This window comes from Diabrotica undecimpunctata, chromosome 1, assembly GCF_040954645.1.
Source record: "Diabrotica undecimpunctata isolate CICGRU chromosome 1, icDiaUnde3, whole genome shotgun sequence".
Taxonomy (NCBI): Eukaryota; Metazoa; Arthropoda; class Insecta; order Coleoptera; family Chrysomelidae; genus Diabrotica; species Diabrotica undecimpunctata.
The window spans coordinates 52,722,928-52,744,439 of NC_092803.1; the positions used below are offsets into that span (position 1 = coordinate 52,722,928).

The 21,512-nt window shown below is 33.8% G+C and overlaps 1 protein-coding gene across 4 annotated transcripts in view; it reads right to left on the minus strand.

Annotated features, from left to right (window-relative positions):
- Window positions 1–21,512, minus strand: part of LOC140449314 (protein O-mannosyl-transferase TMTC1-like) — a 1,384,234-nt gene that overhangs the window by 1,003,546 nt on the left and 359,176 nt on the right. For 2 of the 4 annotated variants that reach the window (XM_072542463.1, XM_072542464.1), the window contains exons 4-5: window positions 9,355–9,666; window positions 3,345–3,656 (exon numbers count right to left, since the gene is read on the minus strand). In XM_072542463.1, coding sequence (XP_072398564.1) covers window positions 3,345–3,622 — 278 coding nt within the window. In that variant the 5' untranslated portion in view covers window positions 3,623–3,656; window positions 9,355–9,666. The remainder of the gene's footprint in view (window positions 1–3,344; window positions 3,657–9,354; window positions 9,667–21,512) is intronic. The other 2 variants (XM_072542477.1, XM_072542470.1) reach the window with 1 other exon arrangement.

The window sequence follows — 21,512 nt, forward strand, 5'->3', positions numbered from 1 at the left end:
TAATTTAATAGGCAATTGAACATTCTAAGAAAAGATCTCCACTATACTGTTATCACTTTTTAGTTTCATGCTAAATTCTGTTAATATTAAGATTAACGCCCTCGATAAGCCATTAAAGCCCTATGTCATTAAAATTGCATCATCTGCATATCTTATGCATGATATCTTATTTCCACTAATTTTTACATAAATACAGTTGCTTATAACGGTGTTACTATATATATATATATTAAAAAACATGATATATTGAAATTATTCATTACTGAACAATTTGTCTAATTTATAAAACCTTGGGAAAAAGCCAAGTTTGGCTCTTTTTGACCTATATATTGTCGGCTGTATGCAATAGTGGCTTAACTCAAAAATTGATAAAATTGAGTTAACATCGACATAGGCTTAAAAAAAGCCTTATTCATGACCTGCAAAACTGGCACGATAATAATAGTAAAAATGTCCCCTAGAGGTCATTAGTGTCGCTATGACGTCGGTTGAGATAGATTGTTTCTTGCAGTACTGGCCCTTTTTAGTTGTGCAGAGGAAGTCAAACGGTGTAGATGTCAAGTTTATATGCAATACCGGCACTTTTGAGTTGTGCCACTATACCAGACAATTTTAGATATTTTCAAACTGTATCAGTCAGAATTTTGGATTTGTGTCACACTAAATAAAAGGAATACATTTATTGTTTTAAAAATGTCAGATCCAAAGGGTTATCAGATAAGAAGTGAATTAATCGTATCTCGAGCAGCAGTAACGTAAGGAATAATATCAATATTATTTTAATGTATAATTCCAAATAATCGATTGAGTAGAAAACTTTAGAAAAGATTATTCTACATCAGTTATCAATGTAAGCATGCGGTAACAGGTTAAATATTAATAAAAAATTTCCAATATTAATTTTAGCAGATATGCCTTACTTTAACGGTATATAAATATCTAAGTAAAAAATAAATATATTTAATTATGTAGGAAAATATTAGCCGCCGCACTATACCTTAGAGCAGAAATAACCAAAACCTACAATTCTGACCATTTTTGGCTTGTAGTTTAGGTCTACACGTCTAAAATGCACGTCACAAGAAAGAACATAGATCTTTAAAAAATATTAGACAATGGGAAATACAAATGAAGAACGAAGTTATATTTTGAGATTTATGTCTATAATAAAACCAACATATCGATATGCAGATAAAGTAACATATTAAGCCGTGGTTATAATCATGCATTTTATTTGAAAAACCGTGATCAGAAAAAAAAATAGGAGTATGCAAAAGATTTTTATATCCATCATTGGAGTTACTAATAGATGTATTCAAACTGTTATTGGGAAGACGGAAAGTGGCTTTATAATCAACGATCAAAGAGGTAAACATAGCATGCATAAAAAAATTTGTAACGAAACTATGAACATGGTTCGTTCTATTGTCGAAGTAGTACATCAAAAAAATATATAGAAGGAGAAAAAATATTGACAGATCAGTACAATGATTATAAAGCTGATTGCCAAAGAGACAATGATTAATTTCTAAAAATTCGTTTACATCGTAAACTTTTTAATTATGACTTTAACTATACATTATTTTCTTCCAAAAAAGATTAATGTCCTTATTATGAAAAATACAAAAGTTCGAGCAGTAAAGAAAAAATAGCCATATAAAATGCTTATAATAACCGTCAGAAGAAGAAAAACTTAAGCCGGGAGCTAAAAAAACTTAAGAGAATGTAACTAACTTACAAAAAGTTGCTTACTTTGGAACTGGGAAATGAGCACAGCTGTGTTTGGCACGAAGGAGGAGAGAAGGCAGTAAAGGTGCCATAGAAATTGGTTCATGCCTGCTGATGTATTTGGAACAATTATATTTTACAACCGATTCTGACCATTTTAAATTCATATTTGACTCAGATAATTGTGGTGGCTAAAGAAAAAACAAGTACATAATTTCAATGTATCAGTACACTGTAATTTATTTCAAGATTTCTTTTATAACTCATTGCTATTTAGTTGTCGGCCATACTCAAAATGAGGGTGACAGCTGCTACTCTATAATAGAAAGAAATATCACTAAAGCTTTAAAAGGTGGGCCCATTTATTTGCCGACTCATTACGCTATGCTAATCCAAACTGCTTGTTGTTAACAACCATTCGAAGTACAGGAATTATGTCATAATGATTTTTTTGACCTAAAAAAGTTAAATACTAAAGTAGCGACAATTTTCAATAAAGATATCCAAGGAGATAGTTTTCATTTTTACGATATTTGTGTAATTTATGTAAAAAAAGCTCTGGTAGTCACTACTATTTTAAAACTTTATTTGCACAAGAGGAGTACAGATAGTATAAAACTAGAAAAGGCTTACACTGGCAGTCTGTCAATAACTGAAAAGAAGAAAAAAGACCTTACTAGCCTTTGTGAAGACAAGAGTGTTCCCCAAATTTACGCTGATTTTTACCGACATTTAAAGCATTGATAATCATAATTTTTCTATTGTTATCAATATCAATTTTTTTTTTATTTCGTACTGCCTATAATTGTTAATAAAAACAATTTTCTCATTCAAGTAACTTGTAGTATTCTTTATTGAATCTTTATTTCAGTTGATACGAATAACAAAAAAAATGCTTTTTGTCTTTGCCTTAATTAGTCTTGATAGACAAAATGTTGATGTACAATAGTGGCACAAATCAAAATATTTGTTGATTTTAAAAGTCTGTGTTATAATTCATTAAAGATTACCTAACGCTCTCCCAAATACACCAAAATTTTTTTTTCCCTTGTTCGCACCTGCACATATCGCTGATTTATAGATATTAAAAGAAGAGAGAGTTAACGACGTTCTGCGTGGGGAGGGGTATGTTCGATTTTAATTAGTAAACAATTCTCCGTAATTTCTCTGTATCAATATTATACCTGTAAATAATACCACTATAGTTTGATTTGTGTAATACTTGACTGTGTTGACTTCTAGTATTGATCGCGTGCTTTAATTCTAATGTTATGTCTTTCTATCGAATGTGTCTTTTCAAATAATAAAGAACTACTACATAATATGTTGCTAAATTTTATAACACGTGTGCAAAATAAATATTATTCTAATAACTAAATCAATGAATGCATATTAGTTGTTAATTAGTTAGTTTATTGATAAAATTAAATCATATAATTTTTCCCAAATAAAATGTTCATAAAGAATGAAAAAGGTGTAGATTATAAACGCCTTATCCATATTTGGCTCACCACACCGCCATATAACACGAAAAAGTGGAACTAAACGATCCAAATCGCGTAAATCTTCGAATACAAAGAGTTAAAAAAAATCTAAAAAAGTAGCTTGGCACTTACCTGAACGTAAGAATCGTGAAAGGTCTGTAGGATTTGTGACTGTACAAATCAGCCATGGGCGTGCCCCAGAAGTCGTTCTTGAAAACGTGTATGAGTGGGTTGATGGCTAGAACATCTTTATTAAGTGTCACTGCAGGGATGTCGTCATGTACGAAATCGCCGTTTAGACCGTTGAAATAACACGCCGCGGCGACAGTGCTAACTAAGCTATACAAGGGCCACGAGCTAGAGTCTTTTTTCTCGGTTTCTTGACCGCCGGCGGTCGGTTTCCGTTTCATTTTTGCTTCTCGAGAACTAGAGATGTAAAGATATCTGAAAATCAAAAACAGATCATTGTACCGTAACACAGTCATAAATGAATTAAAAAATAAAAATTGGAAAGTATAGAATAAAGAAACAAACTTAAGAAAATATATAAAAAATGATTACATGTCCTTAAATATTTTACATGGGTATAACGGCGATTTAAATATTAATTTCTATTGTCTATCCATGCACCTAAAAATGATAAACTAACAATTGAAGCGCCCAGTCGTAAAATATGTTAAGTGAAAAAATCTAAAATGTTGATGAATAACAAGTCGCTGATTGAAAGCGCCAACGTACTTCTTCTTAACATGCCATACACCAAAGTGCATAGGCGACTATCTCATTACTAGAATTCTGTTCTTGGCGACGTGACACAGCTCGCCTGTATTGTGTATTCCTGTCCATTCTTTAATATTCCTTAACCAGGATAATTGTTTGCGGCCGGCTCCTCTCCTACCTTCGATCTTCCCTTGTAGGATTAACTGTGGTATTTTATATTTTGCTCCTCTCAATATGTGCCCAAGGTAACCAATCTTGCGTTTTTTAATTAATTCAAAGAGTTTTCTTTCCACGCCGGCTCTCTTAAGGACGTCATCGTTTCGAACTCTATCCACCCAAGGTATGCGCATCATTCTTCTCAATAACCATATTTCAAATGCTTCAAGTTTGTTGATAGATGTTTTTTTTATAGTCCACGTTTCCATGCCATAAAGCAAGATGGACCATATGTAGCACTTGACCATTCTGTAGCGTATTTCGAAATTCAGGTTTTGATTACATAGGAGCGGTCTGAATTTCACAAAAGCTTGTCTTGCCATTTGTATTCGAGTTTTTATCTCTTGTTGTGGATCCGATTGGTCATTGATTGTGGTGCCAAGGTATTTAAAAGTTTTCACGCGTTTTATGCGATCGTCACCTATGCATATTATCGGATTTTCTGAAGGGTTTCTGCTAATTACCATATATTTCGTTTTCAAAATGTTGATTTTGAGGCCATATTTTTTACCTATGCTATTCACCCTATCAAGTAATAACTGCTGATCTTCCAAATTATCAGTTATAATCACTGTGTCGTCCGCATAGCGTAGGTTGCTAATTGGTATGCCGTTCACCTTAATGCCTAATTCCGTGTCTTCTAATGCTTCCGCAAATATATTTTCAACATATAAATTAAAAAGCATTGGAGAGAGTATGCAGCCTTGGCGGACACCTTTCTGGAATTCATCCGTATATTGGTCTTGATCAATCATTACCTTTGCCATTTGGTTCCAGTATAGATTCTGAATAATTCTGATCTCCTTCTGGTCAATGTTGGCCCTATGTAGTAGTTCCATCATGATATCATGTTTAACATTGTCAAATGCCTTCTCGTAGTCGATGAAGGTGAGGTAGACATCTTTTCGTTGATCTAAACAGTTTTGTATTAAGGTGTTCAAACATAAAATTGCCTCTCTTGTTCCTAGTCCTCCCTTAAAACCGAATTGTGTTGACCGGCTAGGTTCTAACAATCTGTTATGTGACATCAATTTTATTCGGTGCTTGTAAAACTTGTCAACTGCAATGTTATGTATAGTTCCTTTACTATTCGCTTATACGCACTTCGTCCTTGCAGGACTTATCAGAACAACTAATTTAGAAGCCCTTGATTGGTTAATGGCTTGTTAATTCCTTTGGTTGATTAAAAAATTAAAGAATGAATTGAAAGAAAAATTGACAGACAGAAACCTAACATTAATTAACCTAACCTAACTTTAATAGGAATGATCAGAAAGAAGAAATTAAATTACCAAAAGAGTTTACCAAACCTACAGCATAACTAGCTAATAGTCGTATGTTTGCCTTTAGAATTAAACGCACCTAAGTGATATACATCCTCGGCAAATATTTTGAGAGCACAATATTTGAGAGAACTTGCAAATGTATTATTGCATCTTCATTTAAAGGCACGTAATAAAAATATACTAAGAAATCTTCAGGTTCGAGTAAGAAATATAGGTGGTGCTAAAGGCACTGTTTAGCGGAAAAAGAACAAAATACAAAAACAAAATACGCATACTTTATAATGCAATAAATACATGTGCTTGAAACACATTACAGTTATTTGTCGATCGTGTCATAAAATGCCCAAAAAAGGAGTAATGGCAGTGTTCTAAATTGTTCAACTCTTGTCTTATAGACATTTCAACATAAAAGTTACTTTTTAAGTAACTATTTTTATTTTCATAATATTGACATATTTTTAGGAATAAAATTTTTACCTTCTGAATTAGGAGTAATACCAGTTTTAGTTTATCTGATTGAAATTAAAACTACCATTATGTTGCTTGTATTATGTGCATGTATTATGTGCATGTATTATTAATTCTAAAAGCCCAAGTTTTGTTCACCAATAAAAAAGAATCATATTTTTTTCAAAAATAATGCTCAATAAATACCGGTCACTTGGGCTGGCGCGACTATGTATGTCGTCAAATCTACGCGACTACTGGAAGTTTAATAAGGCAAAATTAAAAAAAAAAAATAAGAATTAACCAGATTATTATCTGTATATCGCCAAATCTCCTGGCATTCTTTTAAAATTACAACAAGAAAAAACATGTCTATCATATGATGATCATCATCATCTATGGAAAGAGGGTTGTTTAATTCCTAATAACAATCAAGTTATTTCAACCTAAAAAATTACGTGAAATAATTCGTTAAGGATGCAAAAATCTAAGATATTCTCAGATGCCAAATGGGATGTCAAGCTTAAGAACCAATGCAACATCTTACAGCGAATGGCCAGGCAGAGCAAATGAATATAAGGGACTCCGGAGATGCAAAAAATATTTAATATCTCTAGATATTAAGGATCTCAAACTGGTTACTAAACTATGTAAACAACACTTCTATTTGACAGCTGAGGTCATCAAACCGTTGTGTGTTACTAACAACATCCGGAAGACCATGCACAAAGCATTCGCTACGTCCAGGAGCGTACAAAAATGTTACTTGAATGAATACTCGAGCTACCAGGTGACATAGGGCTTAATATTATAAAAAGAGTTTCAGAGCCCAATCCTTTTGATGCAGTAGGTACCTGGAATGATCGAATTTTCTATTTGGAAGGCACGAGAGCTGTATACCATACATGACAATTTAACTAATATTACAATACATTATCGAGATAAGAATATATTATACAAGGTAGCAAAGCGTATATACAAGGTAGGAGAGAAAGATAAAAATATATACATGGTAGCAAAGAGGGAAGTTAAGCGCGCTGTAGCTACTGCTAAGGACAGATCGTCTGCACAGCTGTATGAAGAGATGGAAAAACCTGATAAGATGAATAAATTATACAGCATTGCTAAAGCAAAGGACTTGACCCACGTGCGACAGATTAAGATTGCGGCTGGAATAATGTTAAGAACTATGTTGAAATATTGCAAATATTGTATGGTTTCTTTAAAAACTTGTTAAATGAAGCATACCAGAGGCGAGACAGAGGATGCAGGATTCCAAATAAGAATTCTATACCGGAGATAGCAAGAGATGAATTTGTCGAGGTGTTAAATACAATAGGTAAGGTAGTAGGACCTGACGAAATACCGGTGTAGCTTAAGAAGAGTCTAAAAGAGAAAGGGGTTGATATTCTGTAACATTATGGGTAGGATATATAAGAAAAAAAGGATGTCCAATATATGGAGAGTGTGATGGTATAATTAAATATAGTTCAGAGGGCATTTAGGACTCTAAAAACTATAACGGGATACACTTAATGTTGAACACAATAAAAATTTGGAAGAGAACTGTAGATCGAAGTTTGAGGAAAGAGACATCGATAGGAGAAGAACAGTTGAGGTTTATGCCAGGAAGAAACACAACGGATGCCTTATTTGCTTTGAGACAGTTCGTGGAAAAAATACAGCGAGAAAGAAAGAAAGCTGTATTTGATATTTATATATCATGAGAAGGTGTATACACAGTTCCTAGACAGGAGCTTTGGAGATGTATGAGAAATATGGGTTCCTGAGTAGTACGTAAGGCTAGTAAAAATATTTTATAAGGGAGCGAACACTAGAGTAGGGACTTTTGTCGGATTGGCGGAAAGTTTAACAGTGACGGATGATTTTTTTTAAGGCTTTTTACCTAATCCCTACCTGTTTATTCTTATTATGGAAGTACTGACAAAGAAAGTAAAGGAGGGGCTCCCTGGTCATGGTCTTTGCCAATGATATCGTTGAGAACACATCAGAGAAGAGCAAATAAATGTTGGTGGACAAATAAGAGTGTTGGAGAATGGCTATTGAGGAGGGAGGACTTAAGGTTTGCAGTATCTGTAGTTGGGAGGAAGAGGAATGGTTAGGTACATAGAATTGCTTAGAGAAAACTAGATGGAGTGGTAGAATTCAAATATCTTGGCTCCTACTTAACGGAAACTGGGACACTAGATCGATAAGTTGCCTACAAGGTACAAGCTTAACTGGAAACAAATGTGCCGGATACTTTATGTGATCAAGAACTCGATGAAGGACTAAAAGCAAAGATATACAAGAGTGTGGTGATACCTATGTGGATATACAGCGATGACGTTTGGCCTGTAAAGAAGAATTGGGAAAAGAACACGGAGGTTGCTGAATTAAAAGTATTGCTGTGTTTGTTTGATAAGACTACAAGAAAAGGATCAGAAACGACTTGATTAGGAAAAGAGCTGGGGTGACTATAATCTCAAAAAAGGTTTAAGGACAAAGACTAAAATGGTTTGGTCATTTCAGACGTACAGATATGTACGTCTGAACATATCTTTTCTCCTACCTATGTAGGATGAAGGATATAGCTAGGAGAAAAACTCAGGAGAATATGGAAGGACTGTAGAGCAGATGACTTAAGAGAGAAAGGTGAAGAAGACTCGATTGACAGAAATAAGTGGCAACTAAAAGTTAGAAATAGCGACTCCTGAAAGGGAAAAAGCTGAGGAAGAAACAGAAGATAAAGAAGAAGACAAAACGTTACTCATATAGTAAAGTAGGAATGAAGCAAGGCAATCATGTATTACTAAGGCTTTTTAGATACTCCTTAATAATTTTTTTAAACGTTTTCCAGCACATCAATTGCGAAAAGCGACTACAATTAAATTAAAATAACTCATAAAGTGAGAACTGCGCTAATTTTTTGTTGTTATATAATGACTAAGATATTAAAAAAAATGTCTTTAGACGCTAATAACTCAGAAAAAAAAATAAGCCCTAGCGTATACTAATATTAATCAAATTAGAATCGAACAAGTACAAAAAATAAAAAGGTAGCAAGATAAATAATTTGACGAATAAAATTTAAATAATTCCATTAAAAAAATAGATAAAAATAAGTACACAAATAGTAGAAATAAAAGTGAATGTTCTTATTTTTTATTGGTCTTAATGGCAACCAAATGGAAAAATAAAAAATAAGCAATTAAATAAAAAGAACAAATAATATATATTTAGACATGACGTACAAGTTTTAATTTTAATAAATATGGGATGTGTAATTTAGTCCTTTTAAAATAAAACTTTAATTAATTAAAACTGAAGGGAAGCAAAACAAACATCCCGTTTTTACAACACATTTATAATTGCTATGTTGGCTCACGCATACCTAAAAGTATTGTGCTTAACCCATATATTCTTGTTAATCATGTTATTGTCGAGATAAACGAAAACGAAAATTTGTATACCTTGTTTCCTGGCGAAAATAACCCCTGCGAATAATAAGAGTTTATTCCCGTCGGTCGTGCACGGACACTTTGGCCACAACTCGCGCAAGCATCACTGCCGCTTTTTTAATAAACGCAGAATTTTCCCCCTCGCAGTAAAGTTTCATCAGCGACCAAGAATGGGATCGGAAGTTAGAGCCAGATTTTCAGCGACCGGCTTGATTTAGAGGCCGACAGGAAACGTTCAGCCGAGAATCAGATGCATAGAAGCCTCCTTCCTCCGTATCTATTGAATGATGCGTCTAGCCTGTATAGAAGAAGAGTGATTGCGATCTGGAACAAAATAAATCAGTGCTAGTCGTTTCTCGTTACGTTTGGCTTGCATTTTGCGATCGAGAATAAAAATATAAAAAGTTGGAGTGCTTTTCGGTATTACGGAACTTGAAATACGATTGTGACATGTACTAAAAATGTTTTTAAAAGAATGATAGTTGTAATAAAATATCTAGAAATAAAACTTTTCTAAGAAAATTAAATATATTTTAAATTTTCTGCTTAAAACGGAGAAAACTGTATTTTCCACTTCTAGACTGACACGATGGAGACTTAAACTAGAAGATTACAATTTCGAAGTAAAATATACAAACGGCAAATAAAAGGAAGTTGCTTATGCTCCCAGATAAATTCAAGTAAATGCGTTAAACACTATATCCGCTGAACCAACAGATCCGAATGATAATTTTCATATTGACAAGTTTCTTGCAGAATTCGATAATATACAAGACAGTAGTAATACACAACACACAAATGTTGAAAAACCTGTTACAGAAATAGAGATTTTACCTAAACCAATTAATGTATTTTTAAATCAGATTGTCTTTAAGACTGAATGCAATATAGGTAAAAAGAAATAAGAAATAAGAATAAGACTTACTCACAATTAATTTATTCTACTACCAACGACCTGTTTCGCATACTATAATTTGCTATGCATCGTTAGGTCAACGGCACATGGTTAACTAAATGCTGAGAATGTTAAAACCCATATTATCGTGCTGTAAGAAGGATTCAGCACCATATTTAAACCGTTTTGGGTGGAAACATATGCCATAATAAAAAAAAATGAGGATTGACTGGTATAAGAACGATGCACATCCGATAATAAATAAAGGAGTTATACGTTACTTTGGATCTGCCTCCTCACTCATTTGGTGCAAAAAGGGTGCAGCTAAAAACCTACATCCTTTTTGCACCAAACGATTCTGAATGTTCGGTGATTTTTGTGGAATGCAAGGTCTCCTTCTGTTGTCGCTATCATTAATGCGTGGCGTGCGTTTTGATGCGGTTTAATTGTTCGTGTAAAAATTTACCGTTGTGTAAAAATGAGTAAAACCGAGTCTGGTGAGTCAGTCTATGAACCTACAAGCTCTGATGAAAGGTGTTTTAATAGTGATGTCGCCGGACCTTCAGCTAGGAGGAAGCATCCAAAGAAGAAACGTACTACTGTACAAAAGCAACACATTGAACCTGTTGTCAATATGGAGTCCACGGAAGAGCCAGCAGTTGTTCCTGTAACCAAAAATAGAAAAAGTGCCAACCCCACTCTCTGGAAAAGAAATATGAAAAAAAAGCTATTGCATCGAACTGCAACTGCAGGTACAATTGTTTTCAGAATGTGGACGAAGAAACAAGAAAAGTTGTCCTACAAAATTTTAACAAAATAGGATGCAGAATACCTATTTGGGATTGTTGATTTAAACTACTACTATTAAATGACTCGAAAAAAGACTAATGAGAGGCAAGACCGCACTTGTTCCCACAAATACTTTTTTAAGCTGGGTAAGCTATCCAAACGAGTTTGGATAGCTTACCCAGCTATGATTCCGGGTTAAATACGACTTTACAATTGATTAAATGAAACAAAATAAAACTTACAAAATAAACAAACCCCATTGTTTAGAATAATTTAGTTAATTTCTGGAACCTTTTTTAAATAATTTGATATCCAAGGCTCCAACTAATCTCTCTTTTCACAATAAATATTTAAATTTTTAGTTTTTACATATACCATTATAGATAGTTCATACACACCAACAAATTGTTGTTTTTCCATTATTTTATTTAATATTTATTTTGCTTATTATATCAAATGCTGACTTATATATAAGTTTGAATTTGTAAATCTGATCTTTTGAGTTTCTGATATAATCCTTTTTAATTAATTGATGGATTCGACCGTTGCTTTATGGAAATTCATTTTACGTAACAATAAAATACGAAAAACTTTGTTTTCAAAAATTTCCACAAAATTTATTATAAAAACTTATCACTACAGCTGTTTCGGCAGAGTGCATTTCTCAAGTGATATATTTTTGGCATGCGTTTATACTTTATAGTCTTTAATGAAATAGGTTCAGGATAGGAGAACTGTTTGTCTCAAGTTGGTCATTCAGAATTAAATCTGTGTTTTTTAATTTGTTAATTTCCATAGATTCTAACAAAAATAACTTAGGGCCTTTATTTAAATGTGAAAAATTTTAAATTCGTCATTAAAGGAATGATTATGATCTAGAAGGTGAAGTGCGTATGTAGAATCTGTTTTTCTATTATTGAAAGCCCTTTTATGTTCTGCTATTCGTTTATTAAAATTTCTACCAGTTTGACCGATGTAAGGTTTTGGGCAGTCGCCACATTTAAGTTTGTATACACCACTGTGTAAGTGCTTTTTATTTTGGCTTTTGTTGTTTTTAATACATTTGCCCAAGTTTTTGTTTTTTCTGAAAGCTGGTTTTATTCCTTTCTTTTTTATGTGTTTGGCTATTTTTGTTGATATTTTGCCTGTATATGTAATCGAGCAGAATGTACTGGGTTTTTTCTCTGGTGGTGGAAATACTAATTTCAGGGCTTTCTTGTGTAGTTTTTGATATAACATTTTATTAATTGGTTGTTATGGGTGTATTGTAGGTTGAAATTTAAAAAAGAAAAGAAGGATACTTGCTACTTAATCCTTTATTGAAGACATTTCTTATATGAATCCATATACATCATCAGTTCATCTAACATCAAGTAAATGAGCATACATTGAAAACTGCAAAGTTTTCTAACATTCAACGGAGAAAATTGCAAAGAATAGCTTACAAAGATATCTGAAGCTCTAAATGGAAGTGAATTAAAAGCGTAACTTAAGAACTATGGTAAACGTTTAGTATTTTTATAAGATAAGAAAAAGTAAATTTTTAATTGAAATATGACAAGAACAGAAATACCTATACAAAAAATTGTCCAAAAAACATAATACTTTCTAATATGGAGAGCAAACAGAATTTCAAAATCAGTGATATTAAATATATTAAATCATTAATAAGTTTTATATTTCACTCAAAATAGCATTCTTTTACCCTGTTTGTATTTCAAATTAAATAAAGGAGAATCTTTTTATCAACAAAATCTGCAAGCCAACACTTACGGGAAGGTCTACCAATGAAAGAGGAGGACTCAGGTGAATGGGTCAATGAGGTCAATGAAATAAATTATTAAATAAATAAATGAATATATAATAAATAAATAATTAAATAATAAATATATACTTTAAAAATTTTGGATACACATTTCTTGATTTGATTGGTGTAAAGAACGTCATAATAATTATACGTTTTATGTCAGCACAAACTGTGTCCTGACTTGGTGTTGTTATGTTGGTATCAAATTCAATGTTAAAGTTGTTTATTGCGTTGCATATTTAATGAATTGTTGTGAAATCACACTACTAATAGTACCTCCCAGCTATGTAAAATTTGTTTGTTGGAGTAACTTAATGTTACTCTTAATCGTGTGAATTCGGGAAAAAAGTTCTTCCATCATTTGTCTTAATTCGAACATATCGCCTTTGGTTTCGCGTGATGTCTGCTTTTGGTATTGCTGCGCATTTGTGCTAGGAAGTCCCATTTATTTATTAGATGTTACCTGAGCGTACATGATGCTGAGTTCTATAATATATTGTTCAGATTTAGTATTGGTAAAGTTAACTTGCTTTGGACGAAGTGCCGGATATTTTCTATGCTGTAATTCTCTGTATATCGAACAGCCCTTTTAGTTAACTGGATAATTGCCTTCGCATATTATGCATTTCACATTATTTTACCTTTCTTTTCTTAGGCATTTGTGTGTCGCTTGGTCTCCGGTGCACGTGACGCAGCGTGGCCTGTGATTGCACTAGTTCTTTGTATGTCCGCATCTTTCGCACCTAGCACATAGTGATATGTCTCTTCTCTGTCACAGTGGGTTAAATTTTATTTTGTGATGAAGTAAAAGCTCTAGATTATATATTGTTTTGTTGTTGGTGCTGGTTTGAGATCAACATAAAACATGAGAAGTGGTTTTTTAGTTATGTAGTGTTTCTCGTTCTCAAACGTTCTCTACACAGTGTCCATGTTTTTCTATAGCTTTTTTATATGGTTTACGTTGACTGACTGGTGCATATTTATTAGTATTCGGAAGCTACGTTCTTCTTGTAGCTTATACGTATAAAATTGTGGTTTTTTTGTCTGTTAGGGCTTTACTTATTATTCTATAATTTTCTGATGCTTCTTGTTCGACTTTGAATTGATCTAAGCTAAGCGATTTCATCTAGCAATTCTATTAAAGGACTGATATTTATAAGTCCACTAATAATATTGAAGGTGGTTTGGCAGTTTTAGGTTTTTCAGTAACATCTGTCTGTTAACTGCTGTCATCATCGATCTCTAAATGATGATCTAGTCTTTTAAATCTGCTAGAAGTAGTGGTTGGCGAATTTAACCAATGATTATTTATTTTCGTTTGATTAACAGTCCTATAGTAGTGTCAGTTGGACTTTTGGTCAATACTTAGTTTCATAGAATTTTTAAAAGGTGCAGATCACATATCTATGATTGTGACTGCTCATTCAAGCTGTCATTTGTCACATGTCACCCCAACATTTCCGTTAGATCGGGAGCCATTCTGTCTCCGGCTTCTGCACGCAATGTAGCTTTCCTTCAATAATTTTAAAGTGTTTGTTTGTCCTTTTGTAGTGTAGTGTGATGTACAACTATATGTTTATGACATTTTGTTCTTTTCGGATTGGCCGCAATTGACGAAGTGAGTCTATAAACGTTAATCAAATAAAAAAGACCATAAACTTCGAGTTTTTATCAAAGTTAATCAATTTCTTTAGTTATAAAAAAACGTTTCTTGGCTTATTTCAGATGCCCCTGAAGATGACCTAGGGATCGAAAGTACTTGGGCAAGATTAAATTAAACTGTGCTCGATATATGCCAATTATTTGATCAAAGTTTATTACTTATTTATTTGGTTTTTATAACCGGCACACGTATCGTTAGATATCTCTATCAATACTACAAATATTATGTTTTTGATTGTATTTATATTTTCACTGATAAATAATTAGCAGTAATCGGCTGGTTTAAAGGATAAAGCAGCGAGTATTTTTTTCTTTTCTGAATTTTGACCCACAACCCTCCCACAAATATCCTTGTGAACAACATATTATTTAATACATGCATAATATTTTTGTTCGGGAACATTGTGTGACAAGCAATCTGCGATTGGCGCATCTTTTTAATTATTTATTATTTAAGATATATAATTTCATTCGTAATATCATAAAATAAACTAAACATAAAAATCTACTTCTTTTCGAGGAACTTTTTTATGGTTTTCTATAACATCTCGCTTATGTTCATCCTTAAAAATGATATTGCTGACCGTAAACAAAAGAAGCAGCTGTGTCTGCGTTAAAAGGATTCATTTCTTTTTATTTCGAAAGTTCATAAGAAATTCTAGATAAAATTTTTAGAGCAAAAAGTATATTTTCCTAATGGATATCCATATAAATTTTGTCAATTATTCCTAGGAATATTGCAAGTAATTTACTTACACAATTTTACTTTGTTCTGAACTGATTGCCTCGTAAGTCGCGAGGATGCAACACTTATAATTAAAAATGATATGTATGCTGTTTGAAATTAAATAGATTTTAAAATTATTGCTTTAACGCGTTCCTATATTATTTATTATGTTATAAAATTAAACCACAATTTTAAATAAAAATACTATATTTTTATAATTACTAGAAATTACTAACCAGAGAATTTTACTGTCCTAAATGGGTATGATGGCCTTTTTGTAATGCTGTCATTTTTTGACAGGCTGTCATTTTTTGACATTTTTTGGCAGGTATTTCTTGACAAGTCAAAATTGATTTTATGTTATCAAATAAACTAACTTCTAAAACAGTCCCTCAGGAACTCATTCCGAAAATATTGACATCGCTAAATTTTAAGTAAGACTAGTAAATTTTTAGAATTATTTTTGATTCCCTCCAAAAAAAATAGTTTATTTGATATTATTCTTACATTCATTTTCGAAAATAAAACCTATACTTCTAAACATATAAAGTCTGCATGAAATATTTGTAGTTGAAATTGTGGTTTATTCTGATAAAATATAAGACATATTAAAAAATGGCACTAGAAAATATTTTCAGAATCTTTTTTGTTTTATATACGAGGGTGGATTGATATAAAACTAGCCTTTGATAGAAAAAAACAAGTTTTTTGGAAATAAATCGATTTATTTCTCAACATAGTCCCCTTTTATCTCGATACACTTAGCAAGACGATGTTTCAATTTTTTTATCCCATCCGAATAGTACTTTTGCTTCATTATTGTTGCGAAACGGTGTCCTCCGAGCCATTTTTTTAGGTTTGGAAACAGGAAAAAATCGATGGCGGCAAGATCTGGGGAATACTGTGGGTGTTCAACCAATTCATAGCCCAATTCGTGTAATTTTGCCATGGCGACGGCCGATCGGTGAGCCGGTGCAGTGTCTTGGTGAAAGAGCACGTTTTTGCGTTCCAAACCGGGGCATTTTCGACGTAGTTCGGCATCGAATCGATCCAATAATGCTGCGTAGTACTCACCATTGTTTGTTTTTCCTTTTTCCAAGTAGTCGATGTTGATGATGCCTTTCGCATCCCAGAAAACAGTCGCCATCATTTTGCTGGCCGAATGTGCACTCTTTGCCTCCTTCGGCGGCCCTTCGCCGCGTTTGCGGCGCTGTAACGACTGTTCTTTGGTTTCCGGTGTGTAATATTGCTCCCAGGTTTTCTCAACGGTAATAAATCGGCGAAAAAAATCCTTCGGATCGCCCCGTATCATCGCCAAAAATGTCTCCGAAGTGGTCACACGTTTTTGCATTTGATCGATTGTCAGAAAACACGGCACTTATCGCGCGGATAGCTTTTTCATGTCCAAATGATGGTAAATGATGTTGTGTACGCCTTCGTGGGAAATGTTTAGGACCTCTATATAGACTTTGTTCATCATTTCCAGCGTGGTGACTTCATTTGGCCTCCCGGGACGCTCATCATAAAAACACTCGTACGACTACGAACAAATTCAGCTTTCCAAAATTTTGCTGTTGCTAACGAAGGTGCAACCTCACCATAAACTTCGTCCGGGTCGGCTTTGATTTGCACATTCGTTTTACCCTTTTTGTGGAGAAACTTAATTACCGAACGATACTCGACGTTTTCCATTTCTCCGAAAACACAAAATTTGCTTGCTTTTGACGAATGTAAAAACCAAACTAATTGTTTTAAAACTTAAAATTTTGAGAGACGTCATGTCATGAATGGCAAATGTCAACACCGAAACCAAGTCGATATCAAGTAGCGCCATATGTCAAAGGCTAGTTTAATATTAATCTATCCTCGTAGACATAGACTATACATTTTTGTTTAACCCTCAAATATTTACCGCTATTTCAAATTCAATCTTTTTTAACTACTGACACAATGTTTTTATCAACTTAAGCTTTACACAGCTTCATTATATTGTATAATCTCGGATTGAGATAAAAGCGCCGTAGCCAGTATTTCATACCGACAGTCGCGTACAGCGTGAAACTTCTGTATACAAGTGCAGTAAAGAAAATCATGGATTAACCGTTTTATTGTTTCTTATGTGTGATTAAGCCGTAATAAGCCGTGCTACCTACATAAAATGTGGTATGCTATTTCTTTTTCTGGGTGACAGAATCTGCATCATCATCTACCAATCCGATTAGCTTTAATAACTTATTCGGCACAACTTATTTACAGTACCCTGTTGGCAAACCTACTACGGCTTTGACTGATTTCCCATCTTTGTTTATTCGGTCTGTCGTAAATTTTGGTAAACGTTCTGAAACGAAGTGTTTCCAGAGATTTGTGAACAACACATTTTCTTGTATCCGTTCTTGTTACTGCGTTTGCAATGCCGCATAAGGGTTTCGATCCAATGAATGGCATTGATGAGACTTGTTTGGCTATTTTATCTTGTTTTAATTGCCCTTATTACTCTTGTGTTCCGGACCCAGGCTATCCTAACCTTGCTACGGTCTGTTAGTTTATTTGGACACCCACATAATTTCATACTAGCTTGTAATTGATCTTTACAAAATTGAGTGCCTTAACCGCTGGTAATCTGTAAAGATAGCAATTGAATGGTACGTTTTTTCTGCTTTTCCATTTCTTTCGCGCAATGATAAACTGCCATTAATTCCGCCTCGAAAATTGTAACATCCTTAGTTAGACTTACAGAGAAATGCATACATTATTTTGTCCCTGTTATATCGGTTACTACACCCTCCAACGTTTTTGAGCTCTCAGTGTACCAGGTAGCTTCCGCTTGTATGGGTACACCTTTCTTTGAGTCTTCCCTGCCTGGTATAGTAATTTTGAATTTATTGTCAAAGATATTTCGTAGCTGTTGCAACGACCCTTTGCCCATTACAATATTTGCTTTTATTTTCTTGATTAGCTTCTTATCGTAGCAATATGCCCCCGACTTATGTGTAGCTAATTATGTAATAATCTGTGCATCACTAAACTGGTTTTGCCCTGTATAATGATATGAAGTGGTTGTAGATTCAGCAGGACTTCCAAAATCACTGTAGGAGTTTTTATGGTCCAATATATTGCTTCATGTGCTGCGTCTTTGTCTAACACGTTAGGGACACGTAGGTTATCATTGACCTAATAATCCTTGTATATACCCATAGGGTAAATTATAAGTTAAGCCCCCTTTTCTTACCTCTCATTCTTCTACATCCGCCTAAGTCAATTCTCAGCGTTTATTTTTGTTTAAGATCATGTATTTAAAATACTTTTCTGACAGAGAAGGTTTTAATGATAAAATTTCCAAAAGATAAAATTTGAAGAAGAAACAGTAGACCAAGATTCGAATTCGAGTCACGATAATCTACAAAATAATCATGGTATTTTTAAAAATGTTTATATTCGAAAGTCAAAAGAACCCAATAAAGCTAAAAAAATGCACAAACATGATATCATAATTAAATTGTTCAGTTTTAAACTAGCAGCAATACCTTAGGATGTATTTTAATCATAGGCTTATATGAAGTACTCACATTCAGAAAATCACACAGAAAGCTACTATGTCTCTGGGGAGATGTAAAAGAATGTGCGGTAAGAATTGGGGACTTAACCCCAAAATGACTCTATGATTATATACAAGGGTTATTAGACCAATGATAACCTATGACTGGGTGACGTGGTGGACAAACGTAGCAAGTGGGAGCAATAAGGCTGCTAGGTAATACATAAAGGCTAACATGCCTGTGTATTACGGGGTCTATAAAAACAACTCCTACACCAGCGTTGGAAGTCTTGCTGAATCTACCACCACTTTATATCTTTATACAGGGCGAAGCCAGATCAGTGATGTATAGATTAATCCATAGTCAGCGACAAATAAGACAGATGCATGGAGCTAAAAACAAAAAGCTAATCGAAGAGCTAAAAGCCAATGTTGTGATGGGACAACCTATCGATGCAACAGCTTTGAGATATATACTTTTAACAATTAGGTCATATTTAAAATACTAGGCAGGGAAGACTAGAATGAAGGTTTATTCATACAAGCTGTTGCTACCTGATACATGGATGGCTCAAAAATATTGGAGGGTGTGGGAGCCGGCATGGTAGGGACAAATCAAGGGATATATTTCCCGGTAAGTCTATCTAGGGATGTGACAGTATTCCAAGCGAAAATAACGGCAATCCATCCCTGCGTGGAAGAAATAAAAGGCAGGAAAGAACGTTCCGTTGAGTTGCCATCTTCACAGGTAGTCAGGCAGCGATTAAGGCACAATTCTGTAGAGGTCAATTCTACGCTAGTGTGGGATTGTGTGTGTGCCTAAATAAACTAGGAGACCATAGCAAGGTTTCGGTAGCCTGAATACCGGGGCACGAGGGTCATAATGGCAATGAAAAAGCAGATGAAATGACCAAACAAGGCTTATCAATGCCATTCATTGGACCGGAACCCTTCGGCGTTACAAAGACAGTAACAAGAATGGCTACAAGGAAGTAGGTAGCTCACAAACTCTGGAATGGTGGAGGAATTCACCAGGACAAGGACAGGCGAAACAGTTTTTTACAGAACATTTGCCAAAATTTGCAGCAGACCCAATAAGCAAAGACTGGAGAACAGTCAAAGCGATAGTGGGTCTTCTAACTGGGCACTGTGAGCTGAATAGGCACTTAAAGCTGATGGGATTTTTAGATAATGATCTGTGCAGATTTTTTCAACTCGAAGTAGATAGCAGAGCACATTTTATGTCAGTGTGACAGTCTGGCAAATGTACGGTTCTTTGCATTAGGAGCAGAAAATCCACAGGCAAATAGCTACGTGGACGGTATAGTTTCGAAGCTATTAAACTTTTTAAAAAGGGTCAGGCGAGAGAATGTTATCTAGGACTAGAAGACCATAACAGATCTGAAAAGGTCGCAGTGGAATAGACTAAAAGGATCAGTACTTGATACAGACGAGAATTTGGTTTTAAATCAATACTCCAAGACCCGAGTTACGAGCTTCGTTGGTTGAATACCTAAAAAGGCCTGGAATTCGCTTACTTAAGATTACCTCACCTGTGTTTTCTTTGCTTCCGTAGTCCATGGTCAGTATGGTTATTCTAAGAACCTTCTTTCCGTGCTGAAAGTCAGTTATGACGTTTCGAGAATTATTTCATGTAATTATTGACGAATCTGACAGATGCCAGCATCATACTTAGCCACAGGTGAAAAGCTTAAGACTTTATTGCTTATTTAATTTATAAATATGAAAACATTTAAAAGTGACAAAAAAAAATATATTTTTTAATATAATGTATTAAATGTAACCCCAACATCCTAATTTTGTATTGGTTACGATTTTTCCCAAGATAATTTCTTTTTAGTCATTAATGGGTTAAACTAAGTAAGAGCTAACAACCTATTATCTAAAAACCGCAAACACACAATAGACTGCAAGGAATTAATAATAGGAGAATCATGAATTAAATACGTGGAAAACAAGCTAAAGATTTAAAACTATAACATAAGGAAAATAAGTAAATAGATACAAATACAGACAACTAAATAACTAGAAGATACCAGGAATATAAAGAACTAAATAACACTGAATATTCACAAAAAACTTGGCCTGAGTGTCAGATGATTTCTGGCATTTTTTCAAAATCATCATCTGAAGAGTCACAATGCGATTCGTTTAAATTAGTAATTAAAGAGATTATTCGGCTTGTGTCAATTCTTTTTGCTTTCACCCAATATTCACCCAAAACTTTAATAAGGTTTTCTGCATGCCTAATATATTTCCTCCACTTTTCTGTTGTGACTTTAAATAAGAGTAAAGTTATTACCTAAGAATTAAAAAAAAATTAATTTATGTGTTTGGTCAGACCAATAGTGAACATTCTCTATTGGATTGAATTGACAATGATGTGGAGGCAATCTCAAGATGAGCCGATACCAGTCTATATAAACTGTAAAACAAAATAGATAAAAATACAATTTACCAAACAAATTCTAATATGTGCGTAAATACTTTATTTGGTAGATGCTTCTTTACAATATCCATCAATTCAAATTTCATCTTAGTCATTATGGTATCAGTACCTTTCCGTAAGTATTGGCATTTTCAAAATATTTTATATCAAATACAGGCCTGAACGACAACGATCACTTCACTCTTTCACATATCGAAAGGATGGCCAACATGGATTACGTTTTACGTCAAATGTTTGTAATTCGCCTATTTGATTGGTTATAGAAAGAGCGCATTTTAAATATCA